This window comes from Microtus pennsylvanicus, chromosome 3 (genome assembly GCF_037038515.1).
Source record: "Microtus pennsylvanicus isolate mMicPen1 chromosome 3, mMicPen1.hap1, whole genome shotgun sequence".
Taxonomy (NCBI): Eukaryota; Metazoa; Chordata; class Mammalia; order Rodentia; family Cricetidae; genus Microtus; species Microtus pennsylvanicus.
Window position 1 is genome coordinate 134,250,941 of NC_134581.1, and position 19,614 is coordinate 134,270,554.

Below are 19,614 nucleotides of genomic sequence, written 5' to 3' on the forward strand. Positions count from 1 at the left end.
CAACCCTGGAAGGTGGCTGGTGAGAACACACCGGAAACATGTAATATCAAACACAACTGGGAAAAAATCTCTGCTGCTGAGGAGAAAGAACCCAGTGTCTTTGGGGAAGAGAAGAGGGGGATGGAATCAGGACCTTGGCGCCTCCTCAGGGGGTTTGTCTTTTATTGTTATGATAGTGCGGAGCCCTATGATGCCATTACCCTTTGCAACACAGGAGGTGCTCCAGAGAGGAGGATACAAATATATAAGACATGGTTGAAAAAAATCAGAAGAGATGTGAAGGCTTTTATTAGGTCAAAGACTTTCATAATTATAAAGATCTCATTGAAATAAATGTTTCATAATGTTTGTGAGTGATTCAAGGAAAAGTTAAAAGTAGTAAAAGTTAATTAAAAACGAACATGCTAAAACCATACAATCCAACAAACAAATCTCAAGAATATATTATTTTCCAACTTTGACTTAATAATTAATATAAAATTAAGAATATAGGTGACATGATATTGAACTTTTCTAAAGACAAATACTAAATTTAATATTTCTACAAATCCCATTTGATATCACAAAACAAATATTACTGGGTAAAAATACTTTTAAATTTGAGGAAAAATGAACATGATAAAAAGGCAGATACTGTATTTAACTAATGTAAAATTTTATTCCAGGCAAAAAAAATTCAAAATCATTATTTGAATATAAGACATCAATTAGTCATAAAATCACAGAAGACAAGATATCATGGAACAATAAAATACCAGGCTCGTGGAGTAATGGCAACTCTTTCTCGTGTCTGGTAGACATGAAATAGCATGGGGAAGATGAACAGAAGTATTTCTACAACTACTTGTAGCAAAGGACACAGGTAGCCTTAGGATGCAGAGGGCACAGTGAAATAACTCACCACCTCCTTTAGGCAACAAAGGGAATGGTTCTCTTGGGAGCAATGGGCCCCCAATCTAGACACATTCCCATCCCGTGACTGGGATGCCCGATGTCTGGTCGGAACCTACTTCAGTGGTGAAAAGGAAGCTGGGATCAGGAACATATTCTGCTGAGACTCGAGGTAATTGACGCTTTCCCGAACTGCAAAGACATTTTATAAGACAATGAAGCTATCAGCTGAAGCAAATTTGTTCTAAAAATAATTCACGCCTAGTGAACCAGCTCACCAGCAGCCACGACTCTGGGGTCCTCGTGAGACCAGTGTCTCCCAGCTGCCCGGCTGTCTGCACTCTCGTTCCACCAGAGAACATGAACTGCAGACAAATTGAGATGTTAGTTGTAATTTTTATGACAGGTATTTTTATTTTATTTTGAGACTGTAACATAATTATATATTCTCTTCCTTCCCTTTCCTTCCTCCAAACCCTCCTATACACCCTTTGTTCTTTCAAATTCATTTCCTTCATTTTCATTGTTGTTACCTGTGCATATGTACATGTACATATGCGTGTGTCTATTAGAAATATAACCTTACTGCAGACATTTTTAAATATGTGTAGTACTAGGCATAAAGTCTAGGGCCTTTTGAATCAAAGCCTCTGATCTACATCCCTGTGTGTGTGTGAGAGTTGTCAATGTCAGGTGTCTTCTTCGATTTCTCTCATCCTTGTTTTGATACTGGTCTTCTGAACTTGGAACTTAACAATCCGGCTATACTACCTGGCAAGACTCACATTTCCATCTTCCCAAAGCTAAGATTATAAATGGTGCCACTTTAGCCAGCTTTGATATGGAAGCTAGGGATCAAATTCAGGTCACCATGCCAGGACAGTCTATCTATCCATACTAGAGTACATGAAGCTATCACCAGCCATGCACATACAGTGTTCCAGGTCTTTTTATAGCTAATAATTCAATGGTCTTGACATTCCTTTATCATTTATAGAACACTGTTGACTTCAATAATGAGAAATAGATATTTTTTTTGGTTTGGCTTTGTCCATAGTTTTGTATTTATAAAAATGCATATTTATATTTTCATTCAGAAACAATCTCTTTACTCCAATAATGTTATTTGGAAAAAAACATAAAAGATTTTTAGAAAAAAAGATGAAAAGAATTAATATTTTCTCAAAGATTTCTTCAAAACGTATTAGCAATCACAATAAAAAATAAGTGTTTTCATACCTTAAAATTAGAGAAAACTCTCAAAATTAAAAGCGTAATTTAAAAAACCACCCAAGAAATAAAGGCAATCACCAACATTCATCACAGTCTCACAGAAATAGATGACTGTACCTCTGTTGAGGGCTCCATACTCAGTGTGGAAAACGCCAATTAGTTTAGAATAGCCCAGTTCCACATGGGCGTTTACTGCCCTTTGGAATGCGTGACCCCACAGCGCTGGGCCACCAGGCTTCATCTGAAAGGTAGCCAATTCATAGACTCCTAGAATTGACAAAAGTTATTTAGCAGACATTATTTAGCAGACATTTAGACATTTAGAGTCTAGAGTGGGAGGTGACCCTATGCATATGTATTTGAAGGGTCATCTGTACACACAGATTTATGCAGACATATTTAATTCCTTGTATTATTTTTACTCGTTTTCATGTTCTTGTCTATGTTTAAAGTTAATCTCAATAACTAAAAGGAAATAGAAACTATATATAAATAATCACATGAAAAAAATTTAATCTGGGAACCTTATCAACATACCAAATATTGATCCTCTATCATGAAATAGGATTTTAAGCTGTGAAAGTCTTTAAGAAAAGAAATAGGTGTCCTTTGATGTCCTACTTTCCGCTCGTTTTCAGTTTTGAGAGGGAAGATACGGAGGTCTGTGTAATTTCCTCCTCCAGGAGTCTGTTCCTAACAGGAATAGCAAGAAAACATGGCCTCTGGTCCTACCTGACTTTCTGAAGAAAAGTAACTTCAGAAGGGGGAGTGGGTTAATGTTCTTAAATATCCAAGTATTTCATAAGAGGCTTTTACCTCCAGTCAGAAATATAAAGCAAAGGTGAGAAACTGGAGGATACGTAGGTCTGATGGGGAAAAAATGTACAAGGTCACCAAGGAATTATGAAAAATAGAGCAGGAAATAAGATTTAAGCCTGATGAGATGGTTCAGTGTGTCAAAAACTGCTTGTTGCCAAGTCGGACGGAGTTCAATCCTGGGAACACACACAGTGTAAGGAAGAAACCAACGACCCTGAGTTGTTTCTGACCCCCATTGCATGAACATACACTATATAAATAAATGAATGTGAAAAGTGTAAAACCATCAAGATTTGGCACTTAAAGAGATGGCAAGCAAGTCTGGGCAGTGGTGAGAGCGGAGGGCGATGCCTTGCGGGGTGGGTCCCAGAGCCCAGGCTAGAAAAGAGTAATTTTATATTGATGTTATAAACAGGAATTGTAGTAAATGTCTATAATCTCTCTACTTGAGAGTCTAAGGGAGTAGAATTGTGATTTAGGGGTCAGCCTGGGCTACATTCTGAGACCTTGTCTCAACCCTCTCAACCCTAAAAATGAGTAAGTGAATAGAAGTTTGCATTACTTTAGTATTATACAGACTTTTTCTATACTGTAGTGAAGCTTTAACCCATGAAACTTCATTTGGAAGGGCTGGAGAGATGGCTCAGCAGTCAAGAGCATTTGCTGCTCTAGCAACAAACTTGGATCAGTTCCCAGCACTCACACGGCAGTTCACAACTGTCTGTAATTCCAGTTCCATGAGGATTGATGCCGTTTCGACCTCCACAGATACCAGTCATATATGCAAACACACACATACATACACGTATACATATACACACACATACACATATACATCTTTGTTTGGGGAAATAGTTCATTAATTAATTCTCACTTTTTAAGTATAAACTAAGATCAGCTTTTTATCAATAGTCACAGCAGCATTCCTATAGAAAATAATTCATTTTTTGTTCTTTTCCAGTGACACTTTGTTTTTTTAAAATCACTTTAACATCTGGACCATTTCACGCATGAAAACTCACAGAGGCTAAGAGAAACTCACCTTCCTTTGGAGGTGTTCCTATTTTGCACCATGGTACCAGGTAGGTAATCTCAACCTCTTGCGCATCAACGAAAGCCAAATTTGGGATGAGGAATCGTTCTTGCCATTCCTTATCATTGGCCAAGGCTTTGCGAACCGCTGTTCGATGAGCAAAATTATCTACGGTAGAAAAAAGAATGGAGAAAAGTTTAAATTGTTTTATTTATAATTATCTATTCCTCCTTGGACCCCACCCAAATAAGCAAACATTTTATCCACGGCACACAAGAACACTGTGTTCTTGGGAACACACACTTGCAAAGATGTGACATTTGAATCAAAGCACTGAAGTCTTTAGGGTAAAAGAAGTGGAGCAATAAGGGCGTCACAGGCTCCCCCACTCAGCAGTGTGCAGGAGTTACTGCGACCTCACTGGACAGGTTTCACAGGCTCTGCACCCAGCGGTGTGCAGGAGTTACTGTGACCTCACTGGACAGGCATCACAGGCTCTGCACTCAGAGGTGTGCAGGAGTTACGTCACTGTGCGTTTCTCAGTCTGTGAAACAGGGATATAATATCAGCCTCCAGGTTTGGGGCGAGGATTACACGAACCCAGGAAGAGCCCTTAGAACAGACATCAGCACTTGGTGCTCAGAAGATGTGGACTCTTCTCTTCAACTGTAACTTGTTACTGACGGTCCCAGGTGAGAGAAAAACGCTTTGGTAGTGATGCTAGGCAGTCACGTCAAGGCACACCCGGAACCAATTTCAACTTAAGTGAAACAAAATGCACTCTGTAAGCACAAACTGTTGAGTCTCTCACTCTTGTTCATTCTCTTAGTGGGTCATGACTTAATTTGTACCTTCTCTGAAGCATATATTAATTTTAATGAGGTCTGATCTATTATTGCATGGAAAAGTCCCGAACTGCTATATGAGGTACAGAATAAACAATTTTCATAGAGTATCATTTTTTAAAAAATTAATCTGGACGCTGATGGACAAACCCACAGGGAAATGATTAAGAATTCTTTGGGCACCCGCAGGCCCTGCTACAGACTGTGAGGACCAGACACAGGAGTAAGAAATTTCATACATTCTTGTACTACTTCCATGTCATCTTCAGCGGGAGACCTTTTTCCAGTTCCTCTGTCTTTACCTCCGTTATGGAACAAGACAGTAAAGCATGGTTTTAATTTTACAAAAGATATTTTTCCTAACAAACGATGCGAAAACTTTGAGAATTAAAAGTCAGTTCATCAAATTAGGATTTAATATGAGAGGATATGTTCCCATAAATGTTAACTTCAAAGTCTAAGCAAGTGGCTGATAAAAAGATACAAAGGGGCTGCTGAATAATTTACTTCGCTTTGTTACTGTATTGCTTTCAAATGTTTTCTTTAACCTGTGTGTATGTACAGTCATACAGACTGAAGAACCAAGCTTCACAGACCACCTAATGATGAACATTTGCATGAAACAGAAGCTGTGTGCTTCATACCATACTTCCAAATATGGAATACTTTGTTTGTTCTGCCTCCGAATTCTACACTCCAATAGCCAATCAATTCAGAGTAAGCTGTTCGAAGGTGAACATTTTCCTTAAAATTTTCCAGGAACTCATTCGTCTTTGAGGGCTTGAGCAAATAGGTGCGGAATTCATACAATGTCCCATCGCTTTGCCTGGGGCCTGTAGCGAAAGGTGAACACACCTGAAAAAAAGACAGGGGACATTCAAATATTTTGGAAAAGATTTATCATGCTGTTACGGTCATATATTTGAGTCTGGAAACAAAGGACATACAGTAGACTCAAAACTTGTCTTTCTATTCCTCCTGTCAACTCTGTATAGACAGACATGTTTTTGTAGAGATGCAGTTTAGGTAACAGCTGCTGAGTACACCGAGTGTGGAGTTCTTGTGTCCTAGCTGGGGGCCAGGGCGAAGCACGTTTTCATGAAAAGCTGCTGGAAAGCTTTCATCAAGGCTGTGATCCTGTTTCCTAGAGAACTATGACCAGGAGCCTTGTAGTTTTGGAGTTTCCTCTTGCTGAGTCAAAATCAGTAGTCACCAGTACTGTTTGTTTAAAAGAAGCTTGCAAATTTTGTATTATGTCTTTTTAAGAGCCATGATGAACATGTTTATTAGCACAAGGCCTTTTGGGGTTTCTAAAAAAATGAGCATTATTATTTTGATCTAAACTTTTAAAAATTACTCAGTGAAGTAAATTACTGGTCAGAAAAAGGAAGGTGTGAGTCATTCATTGCTTTGCACTACAGTGGGGAGCTGCATGAAAGCTGAAAGGAGAGAACTCAAGGAGACAGGGTGCTCTGAAACATTAGTTTCCTGTTGGGGGCACAAAGGTCCTTGCGCCCATAGAGCACTAGGGAGCTGGGCATGCAAAACACAGTGGCCTCTCCTCAATGAAGGCGATAAAATACCCTTCTGCCCAGAAGGCTGGAATGGATATTGTTAACAACCTTTGTGCTATCCGTGGAGGCAGACCTCGCCCAATTCCCCAAGATGATTATCCCAACTCTTCTCTCCCTGGACTGTTATCTTTAGCTCCAGTTAACCCCATCTTTAGGGGAGATGTCACATGTACTCTATGGCCTGCTGATCTCTGTGCTATTGGTCACTAGATTCTATTTATTCCCTTTAGCTATAGAACCCACCCTTATTGTTACACGTACTTTGCAAAGGAATTTCTAAGTGGTCATACCTTAAGCTTTATTGCACACCTGGAATCGAAATGATCATCGTCTAGAAACTTTTTCCCAAATCGTACTGCGTTTTAAATATGCTGACAATCAACAGCCTGGCATCACACTCCCCAGAGTCTGATCCAGGTGAACTAAGTTAAAATTTGAACTGAGGTTTCATTCTCATCCCTTTATAGGTTCACTTCCCTGCCTGGACACTTGCAGGGTCCCCCTCAGCTTCAAGATAGATACAGTATGAAGGAGCACCTTTAATGCATCCATTTATATAAGGCTGATGAAAATATCCTTTAATAGTCACATGCTTTATATGAAAACTTTGTTAAATCTGAGATTCGCTATGCAAAGATCAGCTCCACAATTTTTGAGCCAATTTGAACCAAGCTTTAATTAAATACTGGCTAGGAGGATGGGCTCTGGCCAGGCCCACTCTGAGGTTCCCAGATCATTCTGGGGTTCCCAGGAAATGGCAACAAGTCACAGTTTGTAGAAGTTTAAAAAGGCAATCCCATAAGGCCACTGTACTTCCCCTTAGGTCTAATCAGGGGCAAGCACATATCCTAATGTACTTCCTGCCTGTGTACCTCCCACCTCCATCCAATCAGGGGCAAGCACACATCCTGATGTATGACCTGCCTAGGTACCTCCCACCTACATATGATCAGGCACATCCCAACTACATGTGACCAAGCACATCTGGAGCGGTTTAGTCTAACAAAGTTGTTTAGAGGAACGAAAACACGTGGTTTGTTATCTCCCATGAACAAAAGCTTCCAGAATTTCAGGAAGTTATCTTGAAGTGGAGCTTACAGGTTAAATTTGGCCTTTATACTTCATGTGATGATTTAATAACTACTAGGAAGCACCGTGCTATGAACTGCCAGAGGGTCAGAAGGCGTGTGATCCCCCCTGAGCAACACACACACACACACACACACTACACAAACACATAAAAACTAAACCCACATGCTTAAAAACATACATGGGCGTAAAGAATTCAACATGGGATACTTTAACAATCTTAGAGTGAGTCAAGAAGTCCGTATTTGTAGAGCAGAAATTACTGTGGAAAGACACTACAGTCTTCCACACGGGAAAGTACACGTTAAAGAAATCTGTATTGAAAAGGTGTGTGTTAAGAGCTGAGGTCATTTAGTGCTGCAGGACTGGACCAAACTGTGCCAAGGCAGAAATCTGCTTGATGTTCTGTTAGCTCAAAATCGGGGCTTATCCTCAACCTTTGTAGGAAGGCAGCAAGGGCAGAGGCTGGATTATGTGTTATGCTCTTTTTCAGTGTTCACCACAAAGTCTGTCTCTAGACCAGGCTAACGCTTTTCCTGAACTCAGAAAGTCACGAACCTTTCTGCATTCAAGTCAAACAGCCATGGTCAACCCCTGAGGCTGGCTAGCCTCGTGCAAGTCCCATCTCAGGCACAACCAGCTTCACAGGGCTCCAGGGCCTTGCTTGGCTTGGGGACTCCCGGAACTGCAGGACAGGATGCTCCCAAGGCAACCCTGGTCTCCTGTTCAAGTTTCTCCACAAAGTGCCCGTGTATGAACTGGGCAGTGGCTGCAAAAACGCAACCGTCAGGGCTTTAGGGATGACCCCGGGGGCCAGAAAAAGCTCTCTCTGTCCAGCTTCTAGGGAGGTGACCCTAAAAGCGGGCACCTCTTCAAGCGTTCGGTGCCGTGGACTCAAGAGATCTCGGCTCCAGATCAAACCGGGACTTTGGCTAGACTTGCCAACCGCTGCCAGAGGGTCAGAGGGCGTGTACTCGCGCACCAGATCCCGCCCACCTCCCCCAAGCCTGGTGTGCCACAGGCCCCGCCCACTTCCCTGAACACAGCTCTCGGTACCGCAGACCCCCCAACCCCGCCCACCTCTCCATAGCCGCGTGCGCGCGCCACGGGCCCCGCCCACCTCCCCAAAGCCGCGTGCGCGCGCCACGGACCCCGCCCACCTCCCTGAGCCTTGTTAGTCCACGATTTAAAGACCGCATCTACCTCCCAGCGCACGACTGTCGCGCATCCCCGCGTCCCCTACCTGTGGCGCCAGCGCCCGCGGGGCCAGCACCTTCCTTAGGCTGCTTCGGAGCGCGAGCATGGCGCGGCCTGGAGCGCACGGAAAGACCGCCGGGTGGTGGGACTCGCGCTCTCCCCGCTTCCTGGCGCGCGCGCCCGCTCGATTAGGTACGCGCTGACTAGGCGGGGCTCGAGAGCGCGGCCCCGCCCCTTCCCGCAGGAGCCCGGAGCTCGTTCTGTAGTGCACGTACTTTCGTGCTTGGCTTTTGTTCTACAAGGTTCTGGATTCTGGGTGCTTTCTAAGAGCTGAATGTAGTGCGTAGCCTGGGTGTTTGAAAATCTGGGGGTGGGGGTGACCTCGTGGCAAAGGCCCGTGAACCTTCACCTTTATCAGAGTGCTCAGCATCCCTGTAGACCAACCCCTGTCCCCCACTTGGCCCCCAAGCGATGGGTTAATTTTTTTGGAGCCCAGAACAGTGGGCCGCGGGCCTGAAATCACACGTGGAGACTGAAATTAAGTAATTCTGTGTGGTGTGAAAGCAGATCTTCGAGGGCCTCTGATTTTTCGCCCTCAGAGAAACTTCTTTTACCATTTTTTTTCTCTAGTGGGTGTTTGTTTTTCGTTGAGCGTATTCTAGGGTTCTCCAACTATATTCACTTGGGATACCGTTCATTCTCAGGTATCCGGCCTTCAATGGCTCTACACTTCACGTTAAATAGCGAATTGATCCCAATATCTTGAATAATTTCCCTGATGAAAACAGCCTCTTGACTACCTTACTAATGTACACACATTATTTACTGCTGGTCGTTAGGGATTAGAAACCTTTTTAGTGTCGCAAACATTTGGAAATCTTGTGATCCTCTAAACTCCTAAAGAGTGTTTAGCAAATACATACAGCTCTAAAAAAACTACACTGAGTAAACGTCGTCTAATAGAAAGGTAAGTTATTGAAAACCACACGTGCTTCTTTATAGAGATATTAAATAACAATCTAGGGGGTAAGACAAGCATTTGAAGTCGTCATAACCATAAAAGGGATTTTGACATATTTCGGCAGCTGTAAATATATCTATGACTATTATTGATAAAAACACAAGTCCTGATAATATTGTACTTTATTCCCGACTTTTATGACCAAAGGGGATAAGGCTGGTTCCAAATGAGATACAGCTTTGACCCATGCCAGTTACCTGAAGCCTAGTGCCGACACTTCCAGATGCCTCTGGCTGTTCTCTTCCTCGAATCTACAGTGAAAATCTTCTCCTCAACCACACCCAGGAATGGTCATGTCCTCATTTCATTTTATAGAGTACTGAGTTGCTGATTCTGTTATGTGTATATTGTGCCCTAGAGTGCACCCCTTGAATTGCTGACTTCTAAGTTATGTGCATATTAATCTTAACTAAATCCTGTCAAAATATTTTATGAATTTATTCTTTTCATACCAGTGTGTAAAGCTTTTCTGATCATGTTTTTATTATTTTTCATCTAGTTTGACTTTTGTGAAAATAAATTTTTATGAAAGAGATACCTTGATTAAGAGAGCCATTATGAGGTTAGCAAGAAACCTGGCACTAGAGAAATTCCCAAAAATCCACAAGGATGACCCCAGCTAAGACCCTAAGCCATAGTGGAGAAGGTGCCTGAACTGGCCTTGCCCTGTAATCAGATTGTGACTACCTGAACTCTCATCATAGAGCCTTCAACCAGCAACTATTGGAAACAGATGCAGAGATCCACAGCTAAGCACTGGGCCAAGCTCCCACAGTCCAGTAAAAAGGAGGGAGGAACAATAATATGACCACAATGGGGATACCCACAGAAACAGCTTATCTGAGCTAGTGGGAGCTCTCTGACTCTGGACTGACAGCAGGGGAACATGCATAGGACCAAACTAGGCCCTCTGGATGTGGGTGACAGTTGTGTGGCTTGGGCAGTCTGTGGGGCCACTGTTAGTGGGACCAGGATTTATCCCTCGTGCATGAAATGGCTTTTTGGAGCCCATTCTCTATGGAGGAGTATCTTGTTCAGCCTAGATATAGGGGGAGGGCCTTGGTTCTGTGTACCGTACCATAACCTGTCTACCACATGACAGTTTGCAGGTCAGGCAAGGGGCTGGAGCTTGAAACACACACACACACACACACACACACACACACACACACACACACACACACACACAGACATCTTAGGATATAGTTCCAAAAAGAGAAACTTCTCTTTTAATCCCTAAAACAAGAATGCCTGTTTTATTGTGTTCCAGGGCAGCTTAAATAGGGCTCTTCTTGACTAATGGCCATGCCCTAGCTCTTGGGATTTTTCAGCTGCAAGCCCACCAGAAACCACTCCCCTGCCATCAGGAACTCATGAGGGTCTTGTGTCCAGAGCAGCTGCAAGCACAGGAAGACAAGCTGTTTACTCCGGCTGGCAAGGGGTCACAGAAAATTCAGGATCTGAGCGTCTGCAGTCCCCGAAAATCCTGCCTCAAATTTATCACTTTGCCAGACTTTGATGACTCCCCATGGGAAGCCTTACCCTCTCTAGGAAGTGAATAGGGGGTGAGGTGGGGGGAAGAAAGGGGGAGCTGGAGAAGGGAAGGGAGTAGGAACTGGAATTGGTATGTAAAATGAGAAAATATTGTTTTTATTTAAAAAAGAAAATACATTTGTACACGTCAAGTAAATAGGTAGCAGTGGCAGGGTGGTTGACCTCTGATGCCGGCAAGCAGAGCAATGTCCTTGGTGGTGTTCCTGCTTGCTTTTGTTCAAAGGTTAGACTTGTGCAACTGTGCAGTTGGAAGCAGCTACGTGGATCTTCTGCTAGCCCAGCTGGTAGGAGGCCAGGTACATGCAGGACTCTGGAGCTGGATTCATATTCCTTAGAGAAGTTTCTCTTTTCGGAATTATAGTCTAAGGCCACTAGATGGCGACATAGACTAACTTTCCTTTGCTTAGGCATATTCTGTCCATCTCCCCGCCCCCTCCAGTTGGGGATCGAACCCAGGGTTTCTGGAATCTCAGGCAAAAATGTACAATATATTCCCAGCTTCTATTTTTTCAATTATTTTAAGTTAAACTACAAATATCTAGCGTGGAATCAATCGTATGAGTGTGTGTATGATTATGGTGTGATGCTGTAATTTTAGTAAAGGCAAATTACTATCGCAATGTTTGAGTTTATTGTATTTAAAAGGAGCGATTCTTTTGTAAGAGAAATAAAAGTCAATTTTCATTCAATGTTCCTTAACAAGTTTATGAACTTGTATACTATTTATAAGCTTATATAATTGAGGAGTGTGTAGTAAAGATAAAAATCAATTTTTATTAATAAGTGTCCTGCTTATATCACCAATGTATCTTTTGTGTGTTGAACACTGGAGTGCTGTGTGGAAAGAAACAGACTAAGTCTCTAGCTTTGGGCTGCCAACAGGTGTTCATATTTCTGTATCTATTTGCTGATATCTCTTCTAGTACCAATGGTAGGAGTTAAGACTAGCTTAATATTTATTGATAGTACAAATTTATCATTTCTATTATTTTATTACTAAAGCACATAGAAGCGTACAGTTACTATTACTATGTCTTTTCATATATGTCTATTATATATACCCCTTTGTCTTTTTTTGGATTTGGATTAGAAGTGCATTTTAGTGGCAGTGACATTTTAAGACCCATCAGCCATAAATGCTTCAATTGCCCAAGGCTCTGCATGTTTACTCTTCTACTTGCTTTTTCCTACATGTGGACTTCAAGAGGAATCTTCTAGTTTATATTTTCATTCTTAAATATAGCTTATCTTGTTTTTTCATCTCGTTTAGATTTACTTTACCTTCACTGATTGCTTTTATAGTATCTTTAGACTGAACTTGTTATTCTCAGGATAGTATCGGAAGGGTGGAACATCAGTATAATGGGCCATCCAGCCAGAGGGGCCTAGTGTATCTTCTCCATTCTCAGAAGCTTCAGGATGCTGCCTAGGATTCTCCACACAGTCTGAGTTCAAACTTCTCTGTGTCTTTGATGAGGGTTGAGAGTTTATGGAAAATCAGGACTTTGCAGACTACATTTTGTGGTGAAAACATTCCTAGTACCAGTTCCAGGGCAGCGTTCTAGTGCTGCTTCATAATCTGGACTGTTTCCTTCACATATCAAGACACCAGGTGTAAAGAAAAGTAATTACTGGTTTTCATTATTCCGTGGAGTTTTCTGAAGCTCCTCCCACTTCACACAACACAGAAACTGAAAAGCAGGTAAAAGCCATAGCTTTAGAGACTTCAAAATAATTCAAATTTCATACAATTTATTACTGGAAAATTAATCTGTTTGGAATGATACATGTTGGTTAATCCATGTATGTAGTTTTTTTTTCAACTATAGTCTTTCTATGATGCTGTCTTACTGTTTTTATTACTGTGAAGAAAGACACCATGACCATGGCAACTCTCATAAACAAAACATTTAATCGAGGCGGCTCACTTAGAGCTCCAGAGGTTCAGTCCTTTATCATCTTGGCAGGGAGCATAGCGATGTGCAGGCAGACATGGTGCTGGAGTAGTAGCTCAGAAACCTACATCTTGCAGATAACAGGGAGTCAACTGAGACAGTGGGCAGTATCCTGAGCATAGGAAACCTCAAAGCCCGCCCCTACAGTGACACACTTCCTCCAACAAAGCCACACCTCCTAATGGTGCCACTCCTTATGAGAGTAAGGAGGCCAATTACATTCAAACTACCACAGATGCCTTTCTCCCCTTCTGGTTTTTCAGGACAGGTTTTCTCTGTGTAGCCCTGGCTGCCCCGGAACTCTCTCTGTAGACCAGACTGGCCTCAAACATAAGAAATCCACCTGCCTCTGCCTGAGATTAAAGGCCTGAGCAGCCACCTCCAAGCTTTATGGTGACTTCTTAACTAAAGGCTTTATTTATTTGAGGTCACCCTTGTCCCTACTCAGCTACCCTTCCTTTTTTTTTAAAAAAATATTTATTTATTTATTTATTATGTATACAATATTCTGTCCGTGTGTATGTCTGCAAGCCAGAAGAGGGCACCAGACCTCATTACAGATGGTTGTGAGCCACCATGTGGTTGCTGGGAATTGAACTCAGGACCTTTGGAAGAGCAGGCAATGCTCTTAACCACTGAGCCATCTCTCCAGCCCTCAGCTACCCTTCTTTATGCTGCTTTTAATTCTCAAGTCACATACTACGTTGTAGTTGGAGGCTGCTTGTTCATTCCCAACCACCCAGACTCAAAATAACCACACAGAAACTATATTAATTAAAACACTGAGACATCTGCACCCATATCTAGGATGCCTAAAAAAGTTTTCCCCTCAATGTTAAGTTTTAACTGTGGCCTGTTTTGCAGGGTAGCTACCCCAAATGCACAGGTTCCTATTGAAACAAAGCCTTGATTTCCCCTGTGCTCTTTAAGAGAGGGATTATTTGTCAAAACCTGGGGTAATAAGACAAGCTGAGCAATCCTGTCCCCTTGTGGAATCACTAGCATTTCCCACTCCAACGTAGTGAGAATTTCCCCTTTATAGTCTGCAACTATTACCTCCGGAAAAATGCAGATCCCCCTAAGAAGTGTACTGATAAGGCCAAAAACGAGTCCCATGGTTCCCTCAGGCCACGGCCCATAGACTCCTGTAGGCAAGGCTTGCACCCCCATTTGTGGTATTAAGACGGTTTGGGCAGTGGCACAGAGGTCCAATCCTGCACTCCCTGGTGTTCCTCGGGCGAGGTCCGCAACAGAAAGGGATTGCTTTGGGGAACAAATTGAATCTGACCACTGCCTGAGGTAGGCTTCATGGTTGTGGCTTCGGAGTGAGGCCCCAATCCAGTTTCCCTGTGGCAAAGGTCTCCCCTCGATGTCTGTCTTGTATCTGCAATCATTTCCCCAATTGTAACCCCTTTTTGCATCTTGGACGCAGCCCTGGGCCAGTGGCCCCTCCTTAATTGTTATGGGACAATCCTATGGAAGTTTCCAGGCTGACCGCACCCAAGACAGTTCCTGCTTCCCCCTCCATCTGACTGGCCCTGGCTTTTCCGGAGAGCAGCCGCCATAACCTGTCCAGAGTGATACGCCCCATCAATGTCTCAGCAAATGCGAATATAATCATTTAAGCTTTTATTCTTGTGAGGCCGTATAGCCTCCTTACAATATTTATTTGCAAACGCCAATTGTCTTATGATAAGCATTGCATGATCTGCGTCTCCAAAAAGTTTACCAGCTAGTTGTAATAGCCAGGAAGCAAAGTCCTGGAAGGGCTCAGAGGGTCCTTGCAACACCTGGGATAATTGATCTCCCACTGCCTTATTAGATAACACCTTTCAGGCTTGGACAATAGCAGCTGCAATTTGTGCATACTTCTTTTATCCATTATCCACTCATCCTACAGGAGGTTAATGCTGTTCCCACCAATTTTTCCTACTATATGACTTTACCATTTGTCTCAATTTATTAAGTTGAAGTGTCTCCATTTAAATTCTGTTTCTCTGATTTCTTGTGAATTGACCATTTTTCAGGATTTTATAAGCTGTTTTATTTTTATTATTTAAGGTCACACTTGTTCAGTTTTCAGTCATTCTTTTGTTTGGTTTGTTTTTTTTTTCTTACTGATTTGAAGACTTACTGGAGATGCCAGAAGGAGAAACATGGTGAAGACAGAAATACTTAAGATAACAATGACCTTCAGTGTTGGCTTCTTGTATAATCCCCAGAGAGACACGCCAGTGGGTCAGAAGGGCAGAGGGTCATGTTGGGTGGGGAAACTCACACAGCAATAGCTTGTGTGGTCTATGATACAGGGTTATTACAAGAATAAAAATAAGTCTTTAGAATGCGGACTGACACTGAATCGTGCTTTCTCTTCAAACTTTCACAAGATAAGAGACGTTATGCCAGATACACTTGACATATGAATGCACTGGGAAATTGATTTCTTTTTCCTAAGTTGAAGTTTAACTCAAACTGGTAAGCCAAGATAGTCAGAGAGATTAGGAAACACTTGTCCAGCAGAACAGACTCATCCATTATATTACTGCTCTCAAGTCAGGTTTTGCTTGATAACTCACCTGAATAGAAGGGAGAATATTATTTTGTCCTCTAAAATTCAGAAAGTTAAAGTCTACAGAGAGTCGTCTCCAAAGAATCTATGAGGAATCTGAAGAACATGGTTTTAGAGCATGCATTTCTGGCTTTGAATTCTGGTTTTGAATCTTAGTAGTTGTGTGACTTTATAAGTTACAAGTTACATTGCCTCTCTGGTTTTCAGCTTGATTGTTGGTGAAGATGATACTGTCACTTAAGGAGATTGTGATAGTAAAATGAGACAATTTCATGACCTCATTTCCCTACAGAATGACAACTATGTATTAATGATGACATTCTAATAAATGCATTAAGATTTTTATACTTGCATGATCATAGAATGTACTTACAAACTAAAATAACTATTTCATTAGACCATGTAGTTTATTGGATTCCCATATTCTCTGCAGTCCACAGCTAACCAAAACACTATATGGCATGTGACTGTGTTCACTTGATAAGTTTCTACACTGATATTATAGAATAATAGAACTATAGGCATCAATTAAACATCCATGCCTTTGAGGGACACATTCGTCAGCAGCATATGGAAAGGCTTTGGGTTTACTTGTAAAATATGTAGGCATCATTATTTTGAGAGGCGGTAGAGTTTGAGGAGTTTCAAATAGGATTTAGATAATCATGCTTTCTGAACTGTTCATGGGAGACAGTGGTTGCTGTAGTCTTTGCTTGTAGCCATTGCTGGGGAGGTGGTCCCCAGGAGCGTAGACTCTGAACATATTCTCAGTATTACAAATAAAGAAGCCAAGGCTAAAGCAGTAAGTGATGTCACATGGATACACTAGTGGTCAGAACCAGGATTCAGATCTTTTGATTTCTGGTCCAGGCTTTGTTCTCTCAGCCTTGCTCTTTGCCAGTGGTTCTCAATCTTCCTAATGCTGGGACTCTTTAATACAGTTCCTCATGTTGTGATAATTACCAACCATAAAATTATTTGCGTTGCAACTTCATAACTGTATGTTGATACTGTTGTGAATTTTAATGTAAATATCTGATATGCAGGGTGTCTGATATGTGACCCCTGTAGAAGGGTCACTTGGCCTCCAAAGGGGTAGCGACCCACAGGTGGAGAACCACTGCTCTATGCTAAGCCGGATTCATGGCCTGGTGTGGTCTTTCTTAGTGGGCAAGGCAATGCATGTCAGGACCGAGCATCCTGAGTCACTCTGACATGGGGTCACTGTCTGCTCTCTGAAGTCCTTGGATTAGCATCTCTGCACTGCATTTGTCAGCATCGTTGTCCTTTGAGTCACTTCCGTTTGAAAAAGCTAATGCAGTAACCGGAAGAGAATCTGAAGGAGCAAACAGAGGACCTAACATCCTCAGGGAAAAAAAGTCATTACAAATGCTATTTCTTTAGAAAATTAAGATTTAGGCGCTGGAGAAATGCCTCAGTGGTTAAGAGCACATACTGTTCTTACAGGGGACCTAGTTTCAGTTCCCAGTATCCACAATCAGGTTGCTCGCAATCACCTGTACCTCCACCTCTCAGAGACCCAGCACCCTCTTTCTGCCTCCACTGGCACTTCACACACACACACACACACACACACACACACACACACACACACACACATAAATAAAACATGTAGGTTTGCTCTTCAACACAGAAATTTTCAGCACAATGAGCAAACTCCTTGCTGGAGCTATGTGAGCTGGCTCCTACCGTTCTTTCTTCACTTCGCTTTTCCTCTTAGCTCACTATGTTCTTGCCTGTTGCCTTCCTGATGGTTGTTGAGCACTGAAACTCATTTCTTCTGAGAACTTCAGTCTGTACTCATTCTGGCACCTTTACTTGTAGTATCCAAGTCTTGCTGGCTTGCTGGTTCTCATTGTTTAGACTTTGGGGAGATAATCATCTCAGAGCTAAGACCTCTAGCTAAACTGGACTCTTGTCACCATGCTCAGTGCCCTCTCATTGTGCTGTATTTTTAGCCAACTTTATGCTATTTAACTTGTATGTCTTAGATAATTCTCCAGGAATACTGACTACATGAAAGCAGGTACTTTGTCCTCTTAACATGCCCTTTGAGATGTAGTGTCTGCACATAGATCAACGAATAGTTTTTGTATGTCAGAGGCTGGTTTCGATTAGATGGAAGCGAGTTTAATCTTCAGAGACTTAACTGCTCTTGTTTTCGAGGCAGGGTTTCATTGTGTAGCCTTGGTTGTCTTGAAACTCGCTCCGTAGGCTGGCCTCAAACTCACAGAGATTCACCTGGCTCTGCCTCTATGGTGTTAGGGGCTGTTGCTCAACAGTTAGGAAGCTGTCTTAGTTGGGGTGACTATCACTGTGATGAAACACCATGACCAAAAGCAATGCGGGGAGGACAGGGTTTTATTTGGCTTGTGCTTCACATCATAGCCCATCATGTAAGGAAATCAGGACAAGAACTCAAATGGGATAAGAACCTGGAGACAGGAGCTGATGCAGAGACCATGGACAGGGGCTGTTTATTGGCTTGACCCCCAAGGGTTGCTCAGTTTGCTTTCTTATAGAACCAAGAAGCTCCAGCCCAGGGGTGGCACCACCCACAATGGAACTGGGTCCTCCCACATGAGTCACTAATTGAGAAAATGCCCCACAGGCTCACTTACGGTCAGATCTTATGAAAGTATTTTCTCAATTGACATTCCCTCCTCTCAACTGTGGGTTGTGCCAAGTTGGCATAAAACTAGCCAGCACAGAAGTGGGGATGGGAGTATAGGCACTTGAGGACATCATTAGCCACACAGTGAGTTCTAGATTAGCCTAGGCCATGCAATGAAATCCCTTTTCAAAACAAACAAACATACATACAAACCTGAAGACCAAAACAAAGTTAAACAAATGAGACTGTGTTCATCTTTTCCAGATGATCCTATGCTCCTTATGCATCCTGAAAGTCCAGGCCCTCCTAGATGATGCTACTGTGTCCTTTTTATTTGCAGACACAAGACCTGAATGATTAGAGAAGAGAAGCGTACCACAACCTTAGTTCCCCAGACCATCACGGACCTCTTCCAAATGAAGACGGGGGTACAGAGAACCCTGCAGATACTTGATAGTACAACAGAAACAAAACCAAGTAAGATACTGCCTATCCTCTCTGTCCAGTGGGGTGGACTGCTATGTCCAAAAGTGAGACCTATGCCAGTCCTTTCCAAATGGTGAGGGATAAACACATTTGTAGTTGGGATGAAATGATTCTACACTCTTCATGGAACAGGGAAGACCTGGCTGTGACAAAATGCCTGGGAACAATAATGTTAGAAGAAGAAAAGTTTATTTGGCTTTATGTGTTTAGGGGCTTTAGGGTATGGTTGCTTAACATGGTTTTGGGACTGCTTTGAGGTAGTACATTACGGGGGAAGAAAGCTGCTCACCTTGTGGCAACCAGGAAACAGAGACAGCAAAGGGCCCCAATATACCTTTCAAGGGCTCACGATCAGAGATGTACTTTCTTCCTTCTAGGTCCTACCTTTTAAGCTTTTTACCACCTCCCAATACACTACTACTTGTTGACCAAGGCTTCCACTGATGAGACTGCCGGAGGGGTGCTCTTCTAGATCCAAACTGTGACAAGTCGTATAATGTTTCCTTAATGTAGGCGTATTTACAATATGGACCAAAAAGTATCCTTTTCTTTGCATTACATCAATTTTAAAGAGGATGATGAAAATATAAAACCTAGTAAAAAGTATCAGAATATAGAGGTAAATTTTTTATTAGGGCGAATGTTTCCACATCTATAATGACTTCTTAAGATACCTCAAGCATCTTTGTTAAATAAGATAAAAATGAAATGTT

At 42.2% G+C, this 19,614-nt stretch overlaps 1 protein-coding gene across 1 annotated transcript; it reads right to left on the minus strand.

Moving 5' to 3' along the window:
• Positions 1 to 255: 255 nt before the first annotated feature.
• On the minus strand, positions 256 to 8,880 carry LOC142846532 (protein NipSnap homolog 3B). The gene is made up of 6 exons (XM_075967213.1): positions 8,728 to 8,880; positions 5,466 to 5,676; positions 3,986 to 4,144; positions 2,242 to 2,391; positions 1,170 to 1,256; positions 256 to 1,083 (listed from the first exon to the last, which is right to left on the minus strand). The coding sequence occupies exons 1-6, from the start codon at positions 8,785 to 8,787 to the stop codon at positions 1,007 to 1,009; spliced, it is 744 nt and encodes a 247-aa protein (XP_075823328.1). The 5' UTR covers positions 8,788 to 8,880; the 3' UTR covers positions 256 to 1,006.
• Between the last annotated feature and the right edge of the window lie 10,734 nt (positions 8,881 to 19,614).

Excerpts from the sequence above, each read along its gene's own strand:
- LOC142846532 (XM_075967213.1), bottom strand. The coding sequence starts at position 8,787 with ATGCTCGCGCTCCGAAGCAGCCTAAGGAAGGTGCTGGCCCCGCGGGCG. Across the intron at positions 2,392-3,985 it reads AGGAACACCTCCAAAGGAAG|GAGTCTATGAATTGGCTACC; the intron begins GTGAGTTTCTCT and ends TGTCAATTCTAG. Across the intron at positions 1,084-1,169 it reads CCCCAGAGTCGTGGCTGCTG|TTCGGGAAAGCGTCAATTAC; the intron begins GTGAGCTGGTTC and ends ATGTCTTTGCAG.